This window comes from Perna viridis, chromosome 1 (assembly GCF_037379345.1).
Source record: "Perna viridis isolate PV_CMFRI_1.1 ecotype Kerala chromosome 1, ASM3737934v1, whole genome shotgun sequence".
NCBI lineage: Eukaryota > Metazoa > Mollusca > Bivalvia > Mytilida > Mytilidae > Perna > Perna viridis.
The window spans coordinates 15,821,465-15,837,404 of record NC_142445.1 but is presented as its reverse complement, the minus strand read 5'-3'; the positions used below and the strand labels follow the sequence as shown (position 1 = coordinate 15,837,404).

The 15,940-nt window shown below is 31.3% G+C and overlaps 1 protein-coding gene across 2 annotated transcripts in view; it reads right to left on the bottom strand.

Annotated features, from left to right (window-relative positions):
- Window positions 1-56: 56 nt before the first annotated feature.
- Window positions 57-15,940, bottom strand: part of LOC148627438 (ankyrin repeat, SAM and basic leucine zipper domain-containing protein 1-like) — a 19,311-nt gene continuing 3,427 nt past the window's right edge. The window contains exons 2-12 of one of the 2 annotated variants that reach the window (XM_088573182.1): window positions 14,322-14,508; window positions 13,534-13,656; window positions 11,149-11,263; window positions 10,550-10,661; window positions 8,439-8,573; window positions 7,967-8,091; window positions 6,990-7,122; window positions 6,316-6,431; window positions 4,326-4,443; window positions 2,103-2,207; window positions 57-736 (exon numbers count right to left, since the gene is read on the bottom strand). In XM_088573182.1, the coding sequence (XP_088429308.1) occupies window positions 569-736; window positions 2,103-2,207; window positions 4,326-4,443; window positions 6,316-6,431; window positions 6,990-7,122; window positions 7,967-8,091; window positions 8,439-8,573; window positions 10,550-10,661; window positions 11,149-11,263; window positions 13,534-13,656; window positions 14,322-14,508 (1,437 nt within the window). In that variant the 3' untranslated portion in view covers window positions 57-568. Of the gene's footprint in view, window positions 737-2,102; window positions 2,260-4,325; window positions 4,444-6,315; window positions 6,432-6,989; window positions 7,123-7,966; window positions 8,092-8,438; window positions 8,574-10,549; window positions 10,662-11,148; window positions 11,264-13,533; window positions 13,657-14,321; window positions 14,509-15,940 lie in introns of those variants that run through there. The other variant, XM_088573191.1, reaches the window with a different exon arrangement.

The following is a 15,940-nucleotide window of genomic DNA, read 5'->3' as shown; positions in this document are numbered from 1 at the left end:
AAACAAAATACTTTATTATATGACTCCGCTTCAAAAATAAAGAATTAATGTCAAAACAATTTTACAAAATTCTCATACTGAATTTTATTCAGAATTGATTGTAAATAATAATGCATAAAAAAATAACAAAATTCATACTGACCGATACCTCTCTGGCCAGTCAGCATATTAAAACGCATAAAAAGTACTTCTCTGTCTAATAATCTGACAAAACATACACATACTCAACAACTGGTGTATGTTTACACAATCCATACAATGCAAAATGGATGATTCATGCTTCAAGACACCACAACAAAATATGACAATAATCAAGATCTATTTGGTGGAACATCTACTGTAACATACCAGTATCCATATTTTAAATTGCCACATAACATAGTGACTTTTTCTCATCAATAAAGTAAAAAGTTTGATCTTTGTTACTGTTTTTCTTCTCATTCCAATAAGTGCTACATTTGAGCTGAATAAATTATTTTTTGGTCAACATATAACCATCAAAAGTATATATACCAAATGACTCTGATTTGTGAGGTAGAGTATTAGCATCCTATACTCAGGTGTAAATTTATGTTACAGATGATATATAGTTGGTGATAGGTTTCTGTTTCCACCAGACTAACCCTATGATCAACACAACACCACTCATAGCTAATATTCTTCTCTTTCTAAAACCTCTTTTCTTCCTTTTGGACATAACAAGATCTGGTGGGTTGAAGTCTTTCTTTTTTAGTTGCTGAAATTTAATGATAAAAATTGATTTGTTATGTCAATATTTTAATAGTGTTCAAGGAACAAAGGACACATTGTCTAATACATTACATACTAACTAGCTAGTTCAACATTACGGCACTTTTTACTGACGGATTTAATTTATAGATGTAACTATCTAAAATAAAATAAGGCCAACTAACTGACTGAGGTGTTTTTTAACATCCCTGTTCACCCTTTCAGGCCTTGCATGGATGGGAAACCAACTAATAGATCCATTCAGTCACTATGTAAAATTAAACAACACTCATTCTACTTTCTGTTTATACAACCTATTCATAATCATTGGGTTTTCTCTTTAAATAGTGTTCTCACTATCATGAAAGCTGAAATAGGACTGACTGATCAGAATGGTCATCTGAATAGAAAGTAAAATAGAGTAATGTTAGATCCTACATGCAGTGACTGAATGGAACAATACCTAGGTCTAATCTTAATTACTGTAAACATATTTAGTAGCAGTTTTTGTGAAAATCATGCAAATTCTGTTAAATGTGATACATCTAAAAAAAAAAAGGTTTCACATTTTAATTTTTGTCATTAAATTGCTTTGGAGGTCTGTATGATGAAATGAATGATTATTCATTCCAATCTGTCTGCCCTTCGGAGTTAATTCACATTGAAAATTTCTATTGTATTTTAGTGTCATTTACAGAGTTATCCCCCTAAATTTTAAATTCTACAGTGCATTCAATATAATTTTTATCTCTTATAAACAAGGGTTCTATGAAAACTCACGTACAATTTTTTTGTTTACTTAAGCATTTTAAACACAATAAAAAAAAATTAAAATATGTTGGCTTTCTAACTATATATTACATTTTGCATGATTCTTAGCTAGAGGGATACTTAAATTTTGATATATTTGCAATGAACAAAAAATTACAACGCATAATTCCTGTGAAATTGATTTATAGCACTCATCATTTTTGAAACCTTGAAAATACATATCCATGAAAAATGTTCACTTGATGAAATCCTTGAAAAAACTAGCAACTGTGTACAGGAGACTGGATATAAATATTGGTCAAAGTAATGATTAGGTAGGAATAAAGTTGCATTTATGTCAAATTTTATACAACAGAAACCCAAAACAATGTCAAAACATGAAATTTGTTGAAAGTAAAAAGTTGCAATTAAGGGGAAATCTGTGGATATAACAAACCAGGGGGAACACCAAATACACAACAGACTAAAAACAAATCTTAAAACACAAAGGTACTTTAAAAAACACACATAAGAAACAGCACAAATATAAAAGGAATAAATCACATCATAAATATTGATCAGACAAGAACAACACAGATAAGTTTCCTCCTATTAAAACATACCAAATTTAATGTCCTGGTGAGCTTTTCTAACTCTGTATATAAAGTCTGAACATTCTTCATTGTATCCTCAGTATGCTGTAGTAATAACTCTGGTCCTGTACCATCCTTTAAATAACATCAAATAACAAATATAAAGTGACTCTGGTCCTGTACCATCCTTAAAATAACATCAAATAACAAATATAAAGTGACTCTGGTCCCGTACCATCCTTAAAATAACATTAAATAACAAATATAAAGTGACCCTGGTCCCCTACCATCCTTAAAATAACATCAAATAACAAACATAAAGTGACTCTGGTCCCATACCATCCTTAAAATAACATCAAATAACAAATATAAAGTGACTATTTTGACCAATATTAAAATGTCAGTACCAACAATATTTTCTTGCTATGTCACTTCACTTAAGAAAAAGCATGATTTTTGTATGAAGGTTCTGCAAGTAGAACGTTTTTGTGATAAAAAAAACAAAAAAAACAACATAATCTGCAAACTTTCAAATTAGTAGTTGTTATTGCTCATTTATCAGTACTGGGGTAAAAAAATCCTTAGATTTCACCTGCTGTAAATTTGGAGGTTAGCAACGGGCCTGTGATCCTTTTCACAAAAAAAATCGTAAGTGTAAAATTAGTCGTAAGTTATGACGTCATAGTAAATGAAAGTATTGTGACGTCATAACTTATGACAAATTTCACTTTTACGATTTTTTGTGAAAAGGGCCACTGATCAAGAAAATTTAAGTTTGTGTTTGCCTTCAAAAATATATGTCTCTCCCAACCAAAGTTCAAGGTGGTATAACTCCAATAAAATCCAGTAGATCATAAATCCCTGTCATGTCCTAACTACTTACAAAGTTTCATGAAATTTGGTGCAGTTGTTTGAGGTTTACTAAAGTGTAACAGAAAGACAGATGGACAGGGCAAAACAATAAAGCTGCTATCAATGAAGAGCTATGCTTTAAGCACATGATACGCCCATTGCTCTTTTAATTTGTCCTTATGCTTTTTATGAAGTTATATGATCAGCTAGAAATACTGTGAGCCCTGTCAAATACCCCCCCCCCCCACAAAAAAAAAAAAAAAAAGTAAATAAAAAATGTGCAAAAAATTTGGCACTATCATAACAAATGGTCCATTTTCAATGATTTTTCAACAAATAAATTTCCTTGGCAGTTTCTGCCTTTTTTAAAGAGTAAAACTTCATAACAAGGAAATGTAAAATTTGACATTTATGCAAATCGGAAGGGAGCTTACTTCAATAGATATGAACAATTCACCAAAGTTTCATAAAAGAAGGTGAAAGTGTTTTTGAGTTATTGTCTGAAAATTTGAAAATCCCCCTTTTTTAAGTATAAAAGTTGATAACATGGAAAAGAAAAATCTAAAATTAATAAAAATCAAAAGGGAGCTAACATAAATAGGTATAAACAATTCACCAAAGTTTCATAAAAGTTGGCAAAAGTGTTTTTGAGTTACTGTCTGAAGTATAGATGACAGACGGACGGCACGACAAACAACGGTATACTATAATACGTCCCGTCTTAGACATGCGCATAAAAATGAAATGACATTAACCATGAAATTTTTTTTCACCATTAATATTACTTGCATGTAACAATCCAATTAGTATACAGTGAAACTAGGATTTAAATGTTAACTTGGTTTATGACCATAGTGTGTGCATTGCGAAATGGTCTTTCAATTTGCATTTATTTAACATGTACAGCGTACCACATAAGTCTTAGAAGACATAAGAACTGAGCTTTTGTATCTAGAAAAAAAGAGGAAGTGTACTCTATAAGTCTAGCTACTCTTTAATCACTTCAGAAAGTTACTTTTTATATGTTGATCATGTTTTTTATAATTTGTATTATCAGATTTTGATTATTATTTCAAAAGATTATTATTATCTTTTTACCTTGTTTTACTAGGGTGCGCTTGATTTCATGTAGATAAAAAATGTTTTACCATGGAAGTATTCTAGTTTATGAGGATGTAAATGAAATTTACTCATTTTGGTTTCAAATTATATATTACTAGTTTTCATTTCTTTTGATTCTTGGTGTCTAATACTGATTTTCTGTATAATTAGTGTATGTTTTAATTCCTAAAAAGGACTTCTAAGTTGTGCTTTTTCTACAAATATGCAAAAACAAAGTATCCACCCAAAAAAATTGGATATCAGTGTGTTATGATGTAGACATTGAGAGTTAGTACTTACTTGAGCATCTAAAATATCCTTATGTTTGAGGATATGGTCTCTGATATAACCAGTAGTGCTGCATATATATTTACAGTGCTTACTGATGTTTGCCACCATAGCTACAGTATCTGCACAACTAGAAAGGACAAAATGAATAACTATAACTCTATTGATCATATACAGCAAGGGAAAAGGCTGCACTGAAAACTGGGAGCATGGACCAGGTACACCGATAGTGTAAGCATCCTCTACTTTTCTAGAAACAACCCCTGAGTTGCTCATAAAAAGTCAAGTCCCAGGTAGATGAAAAAGGAAAGGAAAGCTATGACACATTGAACAAATCAGTTTTCAAGGTGCAGATGAATACACCATAACAATCCATGAGTTCATGATGACAATCATAAAACTTCTGTAGTGATGACTTCAATCTTGTATCAACATAACCCTGTTCCATAAGCCCAATGTAAGAAGTCAAGCCCAATACAAAATGCCTGCATAGTCTCGGCAAGCTCTGGCATAACATATGAGTTGTGATATGAGAACTCCATACGCAGGTGCTGAAAGGATGTTGCCACAGATGAAAGGAAAGTTGACAATACGGAATGAAAAGTCATAGCATTCCTCGTAAAGTTTGGTCAGTTGTTTTCCTTTATCATCAATCTCTAAGTGTAGATCAAGATATAAGGCTTACTTCACAGTGTCTGTAGTATCCTTTATCCAAAGTTCTTTGGGATAGATGTGATGTATCTAATCCCCGAAACTGGGATTGTTAAACAATAATACGTCATCTATACAACTGAAACTGATATTAAAGAATCTAGCTAAACGATGTTCCTTCTTTTACATAAGATCAGCTATAAAGTCAGAGGATGTCTGTACTTCCTTCCATCCACAGAGGGGATTTCATGTCTTATACATTACCCCTCCTACATCACTCAATGGAATTTAATGAAACTTCCACAGAATCTTTATTACATATTCCCATTATCCGTTTTGTAAGAGAATTTTAAAAGTATGCAACAGTACACCAAATTTTAGACTATATGGTGAGATAGGAAGATTTCCTATGGAAATTATTGTAAAACAAAAAAATGATCATGTTATGGAATAAATTGATAAATGATAATGACAAATTATCATCAATTTTGTATTGGCTAAAGTTTAAACTTCATATAGGGAATCTATCAAAATTTAAAGGGATTTTATATGAAAAATCTATTTGACAATTGTGGTTTAAGTTTCATCTGGAATGATCAAATACCAATGAACAAATTGTTATTTAAAAGTCTCGTCAAACAAAATCTGAATGACCAATCCATTCAGAACTGGTTTTCCAAAATGAGTAATTCCACGAGGGGAGAATTCTATTCCTTTTTAAAGAAGAACTAAAACTTGAAACTTATTTACTTCGGCACATCATAACTGACCAAATATATATAGCCAACCTTAGATACTCATGTATTAAATTTCTGATTGAAATTTGACAATGGTCAAGAATACAGTGACAAAATAGAGTCTGCCATCTTTGCAATGATAGTTTGGGAAATGAATTTCACCTTTTTGTATGATATTATAATGATATTAAAAATCTTAAGTAAGTTATATACCAAAATATTACATTAAAACACCAAGAGAATATAAACCAAAGGGGATGTAGTCATTCTGAAATGTGCAAATGAATAGAAACTTAGCCACTTTTATCAGAAAAATGCAACGATTTCTTAAACAAAAATGTATACTGAATTTGTATGTTTACTTTTATATGTGATTGACATTGATATCTTGTCATATTCTTGTGAAAATGCATGTTTGTGTTTTGTCCTCTTGTACACCCATGTGTCTGAGGTTAAATAAAGTGTATATCTTAAATTTGATCCAAATTGATATAGGGGTCAAAAGTACATGTGAGCAAATGGGAGCATTGCTCACAGTTTTTTCTAGTTTGAATAACTTTTTTGTCTGATCTCTATCTATTATTTAGAAAATCTATAATCTGCACTGAACTGACCTTAACTGTTTACTATACTGTATCTGCTGAAGACTTGTAGTTTCCCATTCCTTTTTATGAACTGTTCTTATACCATCTAATATCTTTTTTCTAACACCAATCTGGTGGATTCCCATCTTCAAAACAAATAAAAACTTTAAATTGCAAAATAATACACCAGTACTGTTTCCTTGTAACTGTATCAGTTTTGTCCTGATAGAAAGCATAAGTAAAACAGGTGTGATCACCTCTCCATTCAAAATGGATTGAATTCTGTTCAGGCCAAGTAAATTTAAATGGTAGATTATCATCCAACCTTCACAAAAATTTTGGGGCTGATGGGAAGAGTTTTTTTTAATTCCTTACCAGATATTTGCTATAGGGGAGGAAACTACTAATTAATTTTATTTGGCTTATCTATTTATCAAAGAACCTAAAATAAAGACAAAGATGACCAATTTAATATCACAGAGTCTCTATAAATCAATTACCAAAAGGAATAAAAACAAAATGAATCTGAAAGGGTGATTCTAAGATGGTACAAATATTAAGTTATTAAAGCAATATTATTTCAAAATACATAAAATAGTTTAAAATGATTTATGTGAATTTCTGATTTGAAAGACAAAAAAAAAGAAGAAAAGACACAATCTCTTAAACTATTTTATCAGACAAAACAAACAACTGAATTAAACCTTTATGAGATCTTCATCTGTCATCCTCAGTACAGTTGTGAAATCTAAATGTTGTTGTTGAAACAGACTTACATACTGACTCAAGTCTAATCCACATAAAAAAAGTTCTAATTCTCCATACTTTATTACTGACCTATAAATAGAGTATGAATTTAAAAACAATTATATTATTTTGGTGATGAACATAAATTGAGCACTTTTTTAGTCAGTTTTCTGCAAAGATCAATGAATACAGTGTTATAGAACATCAAGGACCCATCAGTCCTGAACCAAGACGTGGCCACATATTTGGATTTTCCCCCTTATGTTCAACAAAAAATGTGAAAATGTGAAAGTTTCAGCTAGACCGAATTGCCTTCAGACACAAACATTTCATCATGACTGAGTCACTTTTCTCCTTTGGAATCTTGCTTTAGTTATATTAAATAAGAGTAGTCTAAAGTTCATTAAGACAGCTTTTGAATGAAACCTAGCTATTTTTACTAGTTTATACCACATGCAACAACGCTGATGTTTTTCACTCGTCTGTCTATCCATCATCACCATGTTGTTACTTGGACACAGCCTTCATTTTTTGATCTGATTTCCTTCAAACTTGGAAGATTAATCAAGGGAACCAAGGTTATAGCGGTAATCAACAGAATGTAATCCAGGGACTAAGACCAGACATGGAAACAGACATACACAACAAAGAACATAAAGTAACTAAAATCATACATACAAAGTAACAAGAGAAGAAATGCTGGTAACCATAAAAGCTTCAGTGGAATTAATTTTCCTAAGAATGCTTGTCTACACAATAGCACCTTCATTTTTCATAAGATTTCCTTCATACTTAGACAAGTTGTTTGTATAACCCATAACTGCTTGAATAGGATTGATATGTACAGCGAATTTCCACTTTTAGTAGGATGACTTTTTGGAAATGCCCAATAGGATTGTAAGTAGGGTTTGTAAGATTTTTTTTATTTACTCACTGTGAGTTATCTTCACTATCTGCATCATTACTAACACCATTGTAAGGTATACTTGGAGTTATGGTTCTTGGTGACTCCATTAAATTCTCATTACAACTCATCTCTCCACCAAGAAGGGATATAATCTACATTGAAAAAAAAATCATAGTTAAAGTAGAACGAACTTTTAACAGCCTATCTTTCAAGAACTAGAACAACTTTAGCAATAATGGTGTGTGAAGCCTCTGCATGTTTGTTCCTTTATAAAAATTGTATACATCAGCCTTCAAAATTCCTATCGTTCATAATTTTATTTCATTCCATTTAGCTCAATACACAATTCAGGGTAAGACACAGACATTGAAGAATGGGAAGGAGCACTAACTGACCAGTAGCAAAAGAAATTTTTATAACATTCCTTAGTTTTTTAAAAGTGTTCAAATATTCCTTGGTCTTTTTTGTTTATTTAATTTTTTGCTGAAATTTATCTTACCTCATTATATTGTTGTACAACAGCTAAGTCTAGAGGTGTCTGTCCATCACACTGTTTCAAATTAATATTAACTCCTCTATCTACCAGCACCTTCACAACCTTTGTAAAATTCTTACTCACTGACCAGCTAAGTGCCTAAACAGAATTCAATTTTTTTTAAAAGTGTTCTGAAAAGTGTATTGGGTGGGTTTTCATTATGCATGAATAACCTCCTGTCTGATTTTTATAAAGACTGATACTAAAGTACACGTTTACATATGAATCATGCAAAAGCAGCCAACAACATGAAGTTGCATACATTGGCTTGCTAGGTATATCCCAACTTGTACAGAAAGTTGATATCAGACAGGAACTAAAACTTACAACCAAACTACCAAATTAAAAATAACAAGCATTCTGACAGCATTGCTGATGCAATACAGTGTCCCCTTTCAGCCTTTGAACTCATTGCCTTTATGAGATTTTTTTTTATATATGTGAACTAACAATGGATGGTGTTATTTTTTAACAATCAAGAGAAAATAACTCGTGAACAGCAAAAGCAAATTCCACCAAAATCAAACCTGAGCTTCATTTTACAGTAGATAATATCATTTTTGCATTACAGAAAGCTGCATAAAGACATTCTCTTTCTATCACCTGGAAAGTTGAAAAAAACTTCGTTATTATAAACTAAAGGGCAAATAACTCTAGAATGACAGCAGCAATTTGCATCAAAATGATGAAAAATAAAATTTTATGTAATTTTCTATGTCAAAGGGTCACAAGTTCCATATAAACCATTTTGCCACAATAATATTTAAACTTAATTTGTAACTTGTCATGATAAGACTAGCTAACAAATATGAAATCAATTGGATGAGGCATTACAAAGAAAAGTCCGAAAAACATAAAATTTCATGAAAATTTCTATGTTCAAGGGCCATAACTTCTGTAAAAATTGTTCAACTGTAACGTCCTTCGAACTTAAGTTGTAACTTGTCATGATAAGACTATATACCAAATAAGAAATCAATTGGATGAGGCATTACAAAAAAAAGTCCGGAAAACCAAGTGTGACTGACGGACTGACTGACAGACTGAAGGACGGACGGAGTGCAAACCTAAGTCCCCTTCGGCATTTGCCGAAAGGGGACAATAAGCTTTACAAACTGCAGTATGATAAGACCACACTGGTCGAACCCTGAACAGTTGGGGCAAGTGTGGACATAATATTATTTTTTGACACAATTAAGCATGGGGACTTACAATTCATTATGGACATAACAACTGGAAACTATATTGCACAAAATTTGAAATTCAAATAAACATTTTCAAAAACAAACCACAAATAAAAAAGTCAATATTCTGGGTGTGGTCCCTTTGAACCCTTATAACTCAAAAAACCAAAAGAGACACCTGAAATCTAATTGAAAAATACAGGCTGTTATTTTCACAAGAAATCCAATAAAAAAAGTTTTTAAATCAGCCCAAAAATAAATGAATCTAAAAATATGCATAACATCACTTATCACATGAATCAATACATCATAACATGAAAACAATATCAAATCAATGTGTAATAATCTTGATGGCTCATCACTATCTTGTTAAAGATTTTGATAATGACAATTCAAAGAAGGATAACTCCAATTCACAATTAGAAACCCAATATACATTTCTGGTAAATGCCTTAAATTTACAGTCTAAATACACTTTCATCATTAATATTGTCTTCAAAACCCCAAAAATCAACCCCATTCTTCTTTCATGTAGAGCATTTTCAAAGAAAAAAAGCCAGTTTATGGCCTCTATATCGTGAAAATGACTGTTTCCGATCCCATATTGTCCCCTAATTCCTAAAATCAAAACCATAAAAAATTAGTACTATGTTTCCTTTTCTGATATGTCACCTTGTGGTATAATTTCGTGAAGACCTACACAGATATAATTTTAAAGTTATTTAGCAGAACCAGAAATTGTCCAGGACAATGACCAAAATGCCACCGATGATACCATTATACCACCTCAAATTTATTGTGGTTGTATAATAAATCATTCACTGCAGAGTTTTTTGGTCAACTCAACCTACTTTTAATGTTGGTAATGCAAGTATATGTAATAAAACTTACCGACCATCCCCGGCTATCTTGTTTGTTAATATTTGCACCACGATCCAGTAGATAATTGACAACTAGGTCTTTGCCCTCTCTTGCAGCATATATCAAAGGTGACATGTGATATCTACAAATATACAATGTTTTTTGTCGCTGTATTAGCTACTATTTACACAATAATAGTTGATTTTTTTTGTTTATCGAAGAAATCAATTTTGTCTCATAAAAGATTAATATCATAGCATTACAGACTCCGGAATCTTAGAGGAAAAAAAAGTATTTTTAGTCTAGACTAAGCGCAGTTGAGCTGGGCATATCACTATGCATACAGGAAGTTGATATTCAACAATACCTTAAATCACTTATAACATATCCCCCATATAAAAAAACCTAAGTTTTAAATATTTTACCTTACTTGGGATAATCTTTTTAGCCATTCTTTAAACAAATTTGAAAACTTATAATTGGTGAAACAACTTTATTTCAGATGCAATTTAAGGCAAGCGATATCACCACATTATATCAAAGTAATCCTTTTAGCACCTTGGTCTTAAGGCTGACATTATCCTTAATACAAGTACTAGTACATTTGTAACTTAATACAACTATAATACCTATCATGACTGTTGATATCAGCTCCGGCTTCAATCAGAAGTTTAACACAGTTTAGAATGTCCTGTTGATTGTTGACTGTCGTTGAACATGCTGCCATCAAGGCATTGAACATATCTGTTGGATATTTCAAAAATAAAGATCTATAATAAACCTTGATAAGACAAATTGTAAACATGCTCTGAGACAGTAAACAAATTGTAAAAATATACCCTTCATTTATTATAGATACAAGACATCTAACCATCAAGTTTAAAACTTAATACTTTAACATAAGAGGAAAAAACAAACAAATACAGCAAAAAGGATAAGTGCAACTGCATTGCCCTACCTTCACTAAAAATATTATAAACAGCTATGCCGAGTGCAGCATGATAAACCACAGCATGTCAAACTCTATTCACTTGGGGCAAGTGATGACAAAATACAAGTTTTTGGCACACTTAAGAATGGAAAATTATAGTTCAATATGGACACAACAACTGCTTTGGACATAATATAGCACAAAATTTGAAATTCTATGAAAAATTTATGAAATTTGACCAAAAAAAAAAAAGATTATTTTTGGGGTATAGCCCTTTTGAATCCTTAAAACCTGAAAACAGTAAGAGATATCTGAAATCCATCTGAAAAATGCAGGCAATGATTTTCATAAGGAATCCAATAATAAATATTTACAAAATCATACCAAAAATTAAGAAGTTGATTTTTTGGGGTGAAGGTGGCCCCTTGACTCATTATAACTCCAAAACCATAAGCGTTATCTGAAATCTGATTGAACCATACAGGTAGGGAATTTTCATAAGGAATCATATTTAAAAAAAACCCTTCAAAATCAGACCGAAAACGGATAAGTTGATTTTTTTTAGGTGTGATCCTTTTGTCCCCTCATAATTCAAAAACTGTAATAGAAATCTGAAATCTGTTTGAAAAAACATAGGCAGAGATTTTCGTAAGAAATCTAAAACTAAAAATTTACATAGTCGTACAAAAACTAAAAAAATTGACCTTCTTGGAGTGTGGCCTTTTTGACCCCTTATAACTTGAACACCATGAGACATATCTGAAACCTGATTGAAAAATGCAGGCAGAATTTTCATGAGAAATCCAATAAAAAAAATTCAAATTTGGTTAAAAAAAAAACTAGAGGTTCTCAGTAGCCTAAATTACTCACCTGGTTCAATTTTTGCCCTTAAAGGGCAATAACTCTAACAGAGAGTCGTCCTACAACATTGATGCCCCATTGGATTTTAGCAGACCTTCACATAAGATTTATTTCATCCAATAAAAGTTATTTTTTATCTATTATAATTTCCAAGATTTTTGCCAAAAATTGCCATTTCTCGCCTTTCAAGAGCAATAACTCTATCAAGGAGTCATAGAAACTGTATTCAAAAATAAAAGTGCAAATGAAAGTTGCCCACTGGAGATATTCCAGATTAAAGAAGATGGCGGACATGACAGAGGTGGACATGCAACACCCGGCTCTTAGAAATGTATTTAGTTAAAGAGCTTATGATTTATTCATGAAAAAAATCTATATGGGATGTTATAGGCCAGTCATTTGTTGGTATTTGCGGTCAAACAGGTATTTAAACTTAATACATGCATTTACAGAAAAAGTACAGGAAAATTCACCACCAAAATTTTTACACTACAACCAGTCAAAAATATTTCACGGTAAGTAGCAGATCCAAGAACATGAACATAGGAAGAGTTGTTTTAAGGACCTAACAAATGTATTTATACAGTTTCATAGATGGTATTTAAACAAAATTGCCTTCTGTACCATCACAACCTCTGCAAAAGATTTTGTTGTTCATAGCTTGCGCTCTATATTTTTGGATCAAAAGACTACCCCTAATCCCCTTATTTTTATGAATAATTCTGTGAAAAAAAAAAACTGTGCAGATATAGAATTTTGTGCCCTCCTTGCGACTAAATTATGACACAACAGCTTGCATTTTCTGTATATTAGTATTCAGATAGCATTTTAGCTTTAAAATAGGCAAATAGAAAATTTCAAATTCAGCAAAATAGTAGGCCTGAAAATTTGCTTGAGTAGTAAAATCAAATCTCGCAATGGGCCTCTTTTTAAATTATATTGTTTTCTACCTTTGCTTGTTTTACATTATGGCTATCACAATCTAAAGTGTTTATAAACTTTTATATTATATATATATATTATATTATATATATTTATATTATACCCAATGTTTAAGTAGAGTTGGGGGAAGTATACTTAGTAGTTGACACAGTTTAACAAGTGCTATATACATGTACTTCCCAAGAAGGGGCATGCAGTTTATGTACAAAAATGTTGTTTAATGATACAAAATGGCCCAATGACTCCAACATGATATTCCTAATAGTTTATAATTACATACCATGATGGCACTTGACATTAGCTCCCTTTGAAACCAGGAATTTAACAATGTCTTTATTGGCAGAATTAGCTGCATACATCAGTCCTGTCCATCCACACTTCAATACACAGTTGATGTCAAAATCTGTAAGGGAGACAATAATGCAATTAACAAAACATTTCCATTATAATATTATACACAGGTTGCCTATTAGTACATTGTAAATGCCTCTTTTTTTATTTTCTTCAATTTGTTTCTTTATATTTATTTTCATTTTATATAGAATTAATTAATCATAAGTAATTATACACCTCTACATGACAGCTCTCTTGGAAACTGAAACAGTACATTTTTTTGTTAGAATGAAGCTAACTTAAAAATTTTAAACATGCTTATCAAAATCCTGCAATCTAACAGAAAAATTACACCCCTAATGGTCCTGTACTTCCATTGCCAATTACCGGTATACTGTCTCTAATAGAATGATAGAGTTTTGAATTTAGACACAGTTATTTGGCTTTGTGTCGCATATTCAAAGTAGAACAGAATGATAGAGTTTTGCAATCAGAGTTGCCCTTGTGTTGCACATTTATAGTATATTTCAATAAAATTGTAAGTCGCTTTACCAGAAAAAAATGGCATAAACTGGACTTATAATGCACTTATACTTGTATAAATAGTAAAATTAAACTATAAAATTTTGTGGGTTTTTTGGGACCACCTTTCACTCTTTACATAATTTTTATAATGGCTACCAGTGAAAATAGGTGAGGACAAGTTTGAAGTGTCAAACATAAACTGTAGAGTACCCTGAGCAACTGATTCTTTGACAGTCTCAAGATTTCCTCTAGTAATGGCCATTCTAAAGTCATCAATGCCAAGCTTCTTGGGGGCTATGTGCTTCTTCTGAGGCTTATCTTTCAGTTGTTTCTTCTTTGTTTTTCCAGTTGGTGCTCCAAAGCCTCCTCTCCCAAAAGAATGTGCATTGTCATTATGCTATAAGAAAATGTTACATCAGATAAATATGTAGCTTTCCTAGAACGTTAAAACTCTAAAATATAATGTTTTTATCATATCATCACAATTATCAGTTCACATGTTACTTTCTTCATCGTAAAATTGAGTTTTATTTCAGTCTTCATATGTTGTATGATGCTGGGCTTAGTTTTATAAAATATCTTAAATCATCAATTTAAAGATATCTTGTTGTTATTTGATTAACAAGGTTTGAAAAAAATGACGTGAATTACATTTTTATATGACAGCAGGCCTTTATTTCATTTATGAGTTGCTGCCAGAAAATATGTAAAAAACACTAAATATGTTAAAAAGGAAGAAAGCATTTAGTTAAATAAAAAAACTCCACAAACAAGAAAGTAGAGTCCGAGTGTAAGTTTTAAAACACTCAAATTGCCTTATTCAACGTTCATAATTACAGAAAAACAAGATTTAGAAGTATTTACACCTAAATAATTTTGTTCCATGCTAAAACCCTATGATATAATGATATTAGTGTATACACTCTAAGATGTGTATATTGATGCTCTTTCACTGTGTCTTACACTGTTATATACTTATTGTATGGTTTTAATGTCGGAGTCCAATTTTTTTTTTGGTTGTTCTTATAGTCAATCCTGCCAAAAAATAGGCAATATGACTATTAGTGCTAAGATAATTATAATTAATACATGTACCACTGCTGGTGACTATTGGTGACTTGGGACTATTTAAAGTTTCCTGATCTCCCAATCATTCATGAGAATTGTGGGTCAACAATGTGCCACTTTTTTTCTGTTTCATTTCCTATTATTTGTATTATCTCTTTGTTTCAGTAGTTAAAAATAGGGCATCTAATGGGACATTAAATCATACCCTGCCATGTTGTATTAATATCAATGATGCTAAATAAGAAATCATTACATAGTAACAACAAAGTCAAATTCAATATTTATCATGACTCCATAATCTCATAAGAACTTACTTTCACCTTTTTTAAGCATTCCAAGAAGATAACTCCAATTAATTGACAGAAAAAAAAAATTTCTCCTATTCATAATAACTCTTACTCATAAAAATAAAAAAATGACAAGGAAAAAATAACTGAAAATGAAATTTAAACTTCATCTGTACTCCATAATACCCAAAAGAACTTACTTTAACAATTCTTTAATATTCAAAGACAAAGAAAGATAACTTCATTTCATCAAACAAATTTTAGGGTGATAAAAACGTTAAATGTTCAAAACTTTTGAGTACTTAATCCAATCACTGAAATTCAAGCTTGATCTGTATTTTACAATACTAAATAACTATACAAAGTTTGAAAAAGATCCATCAACATCTTCTTAAGTTATCATCTTAGTATCATCTAAAAACTGTCATGGGATGAACAGACAGATGGACATGCAACTTTTCAGAGGGTGTCATA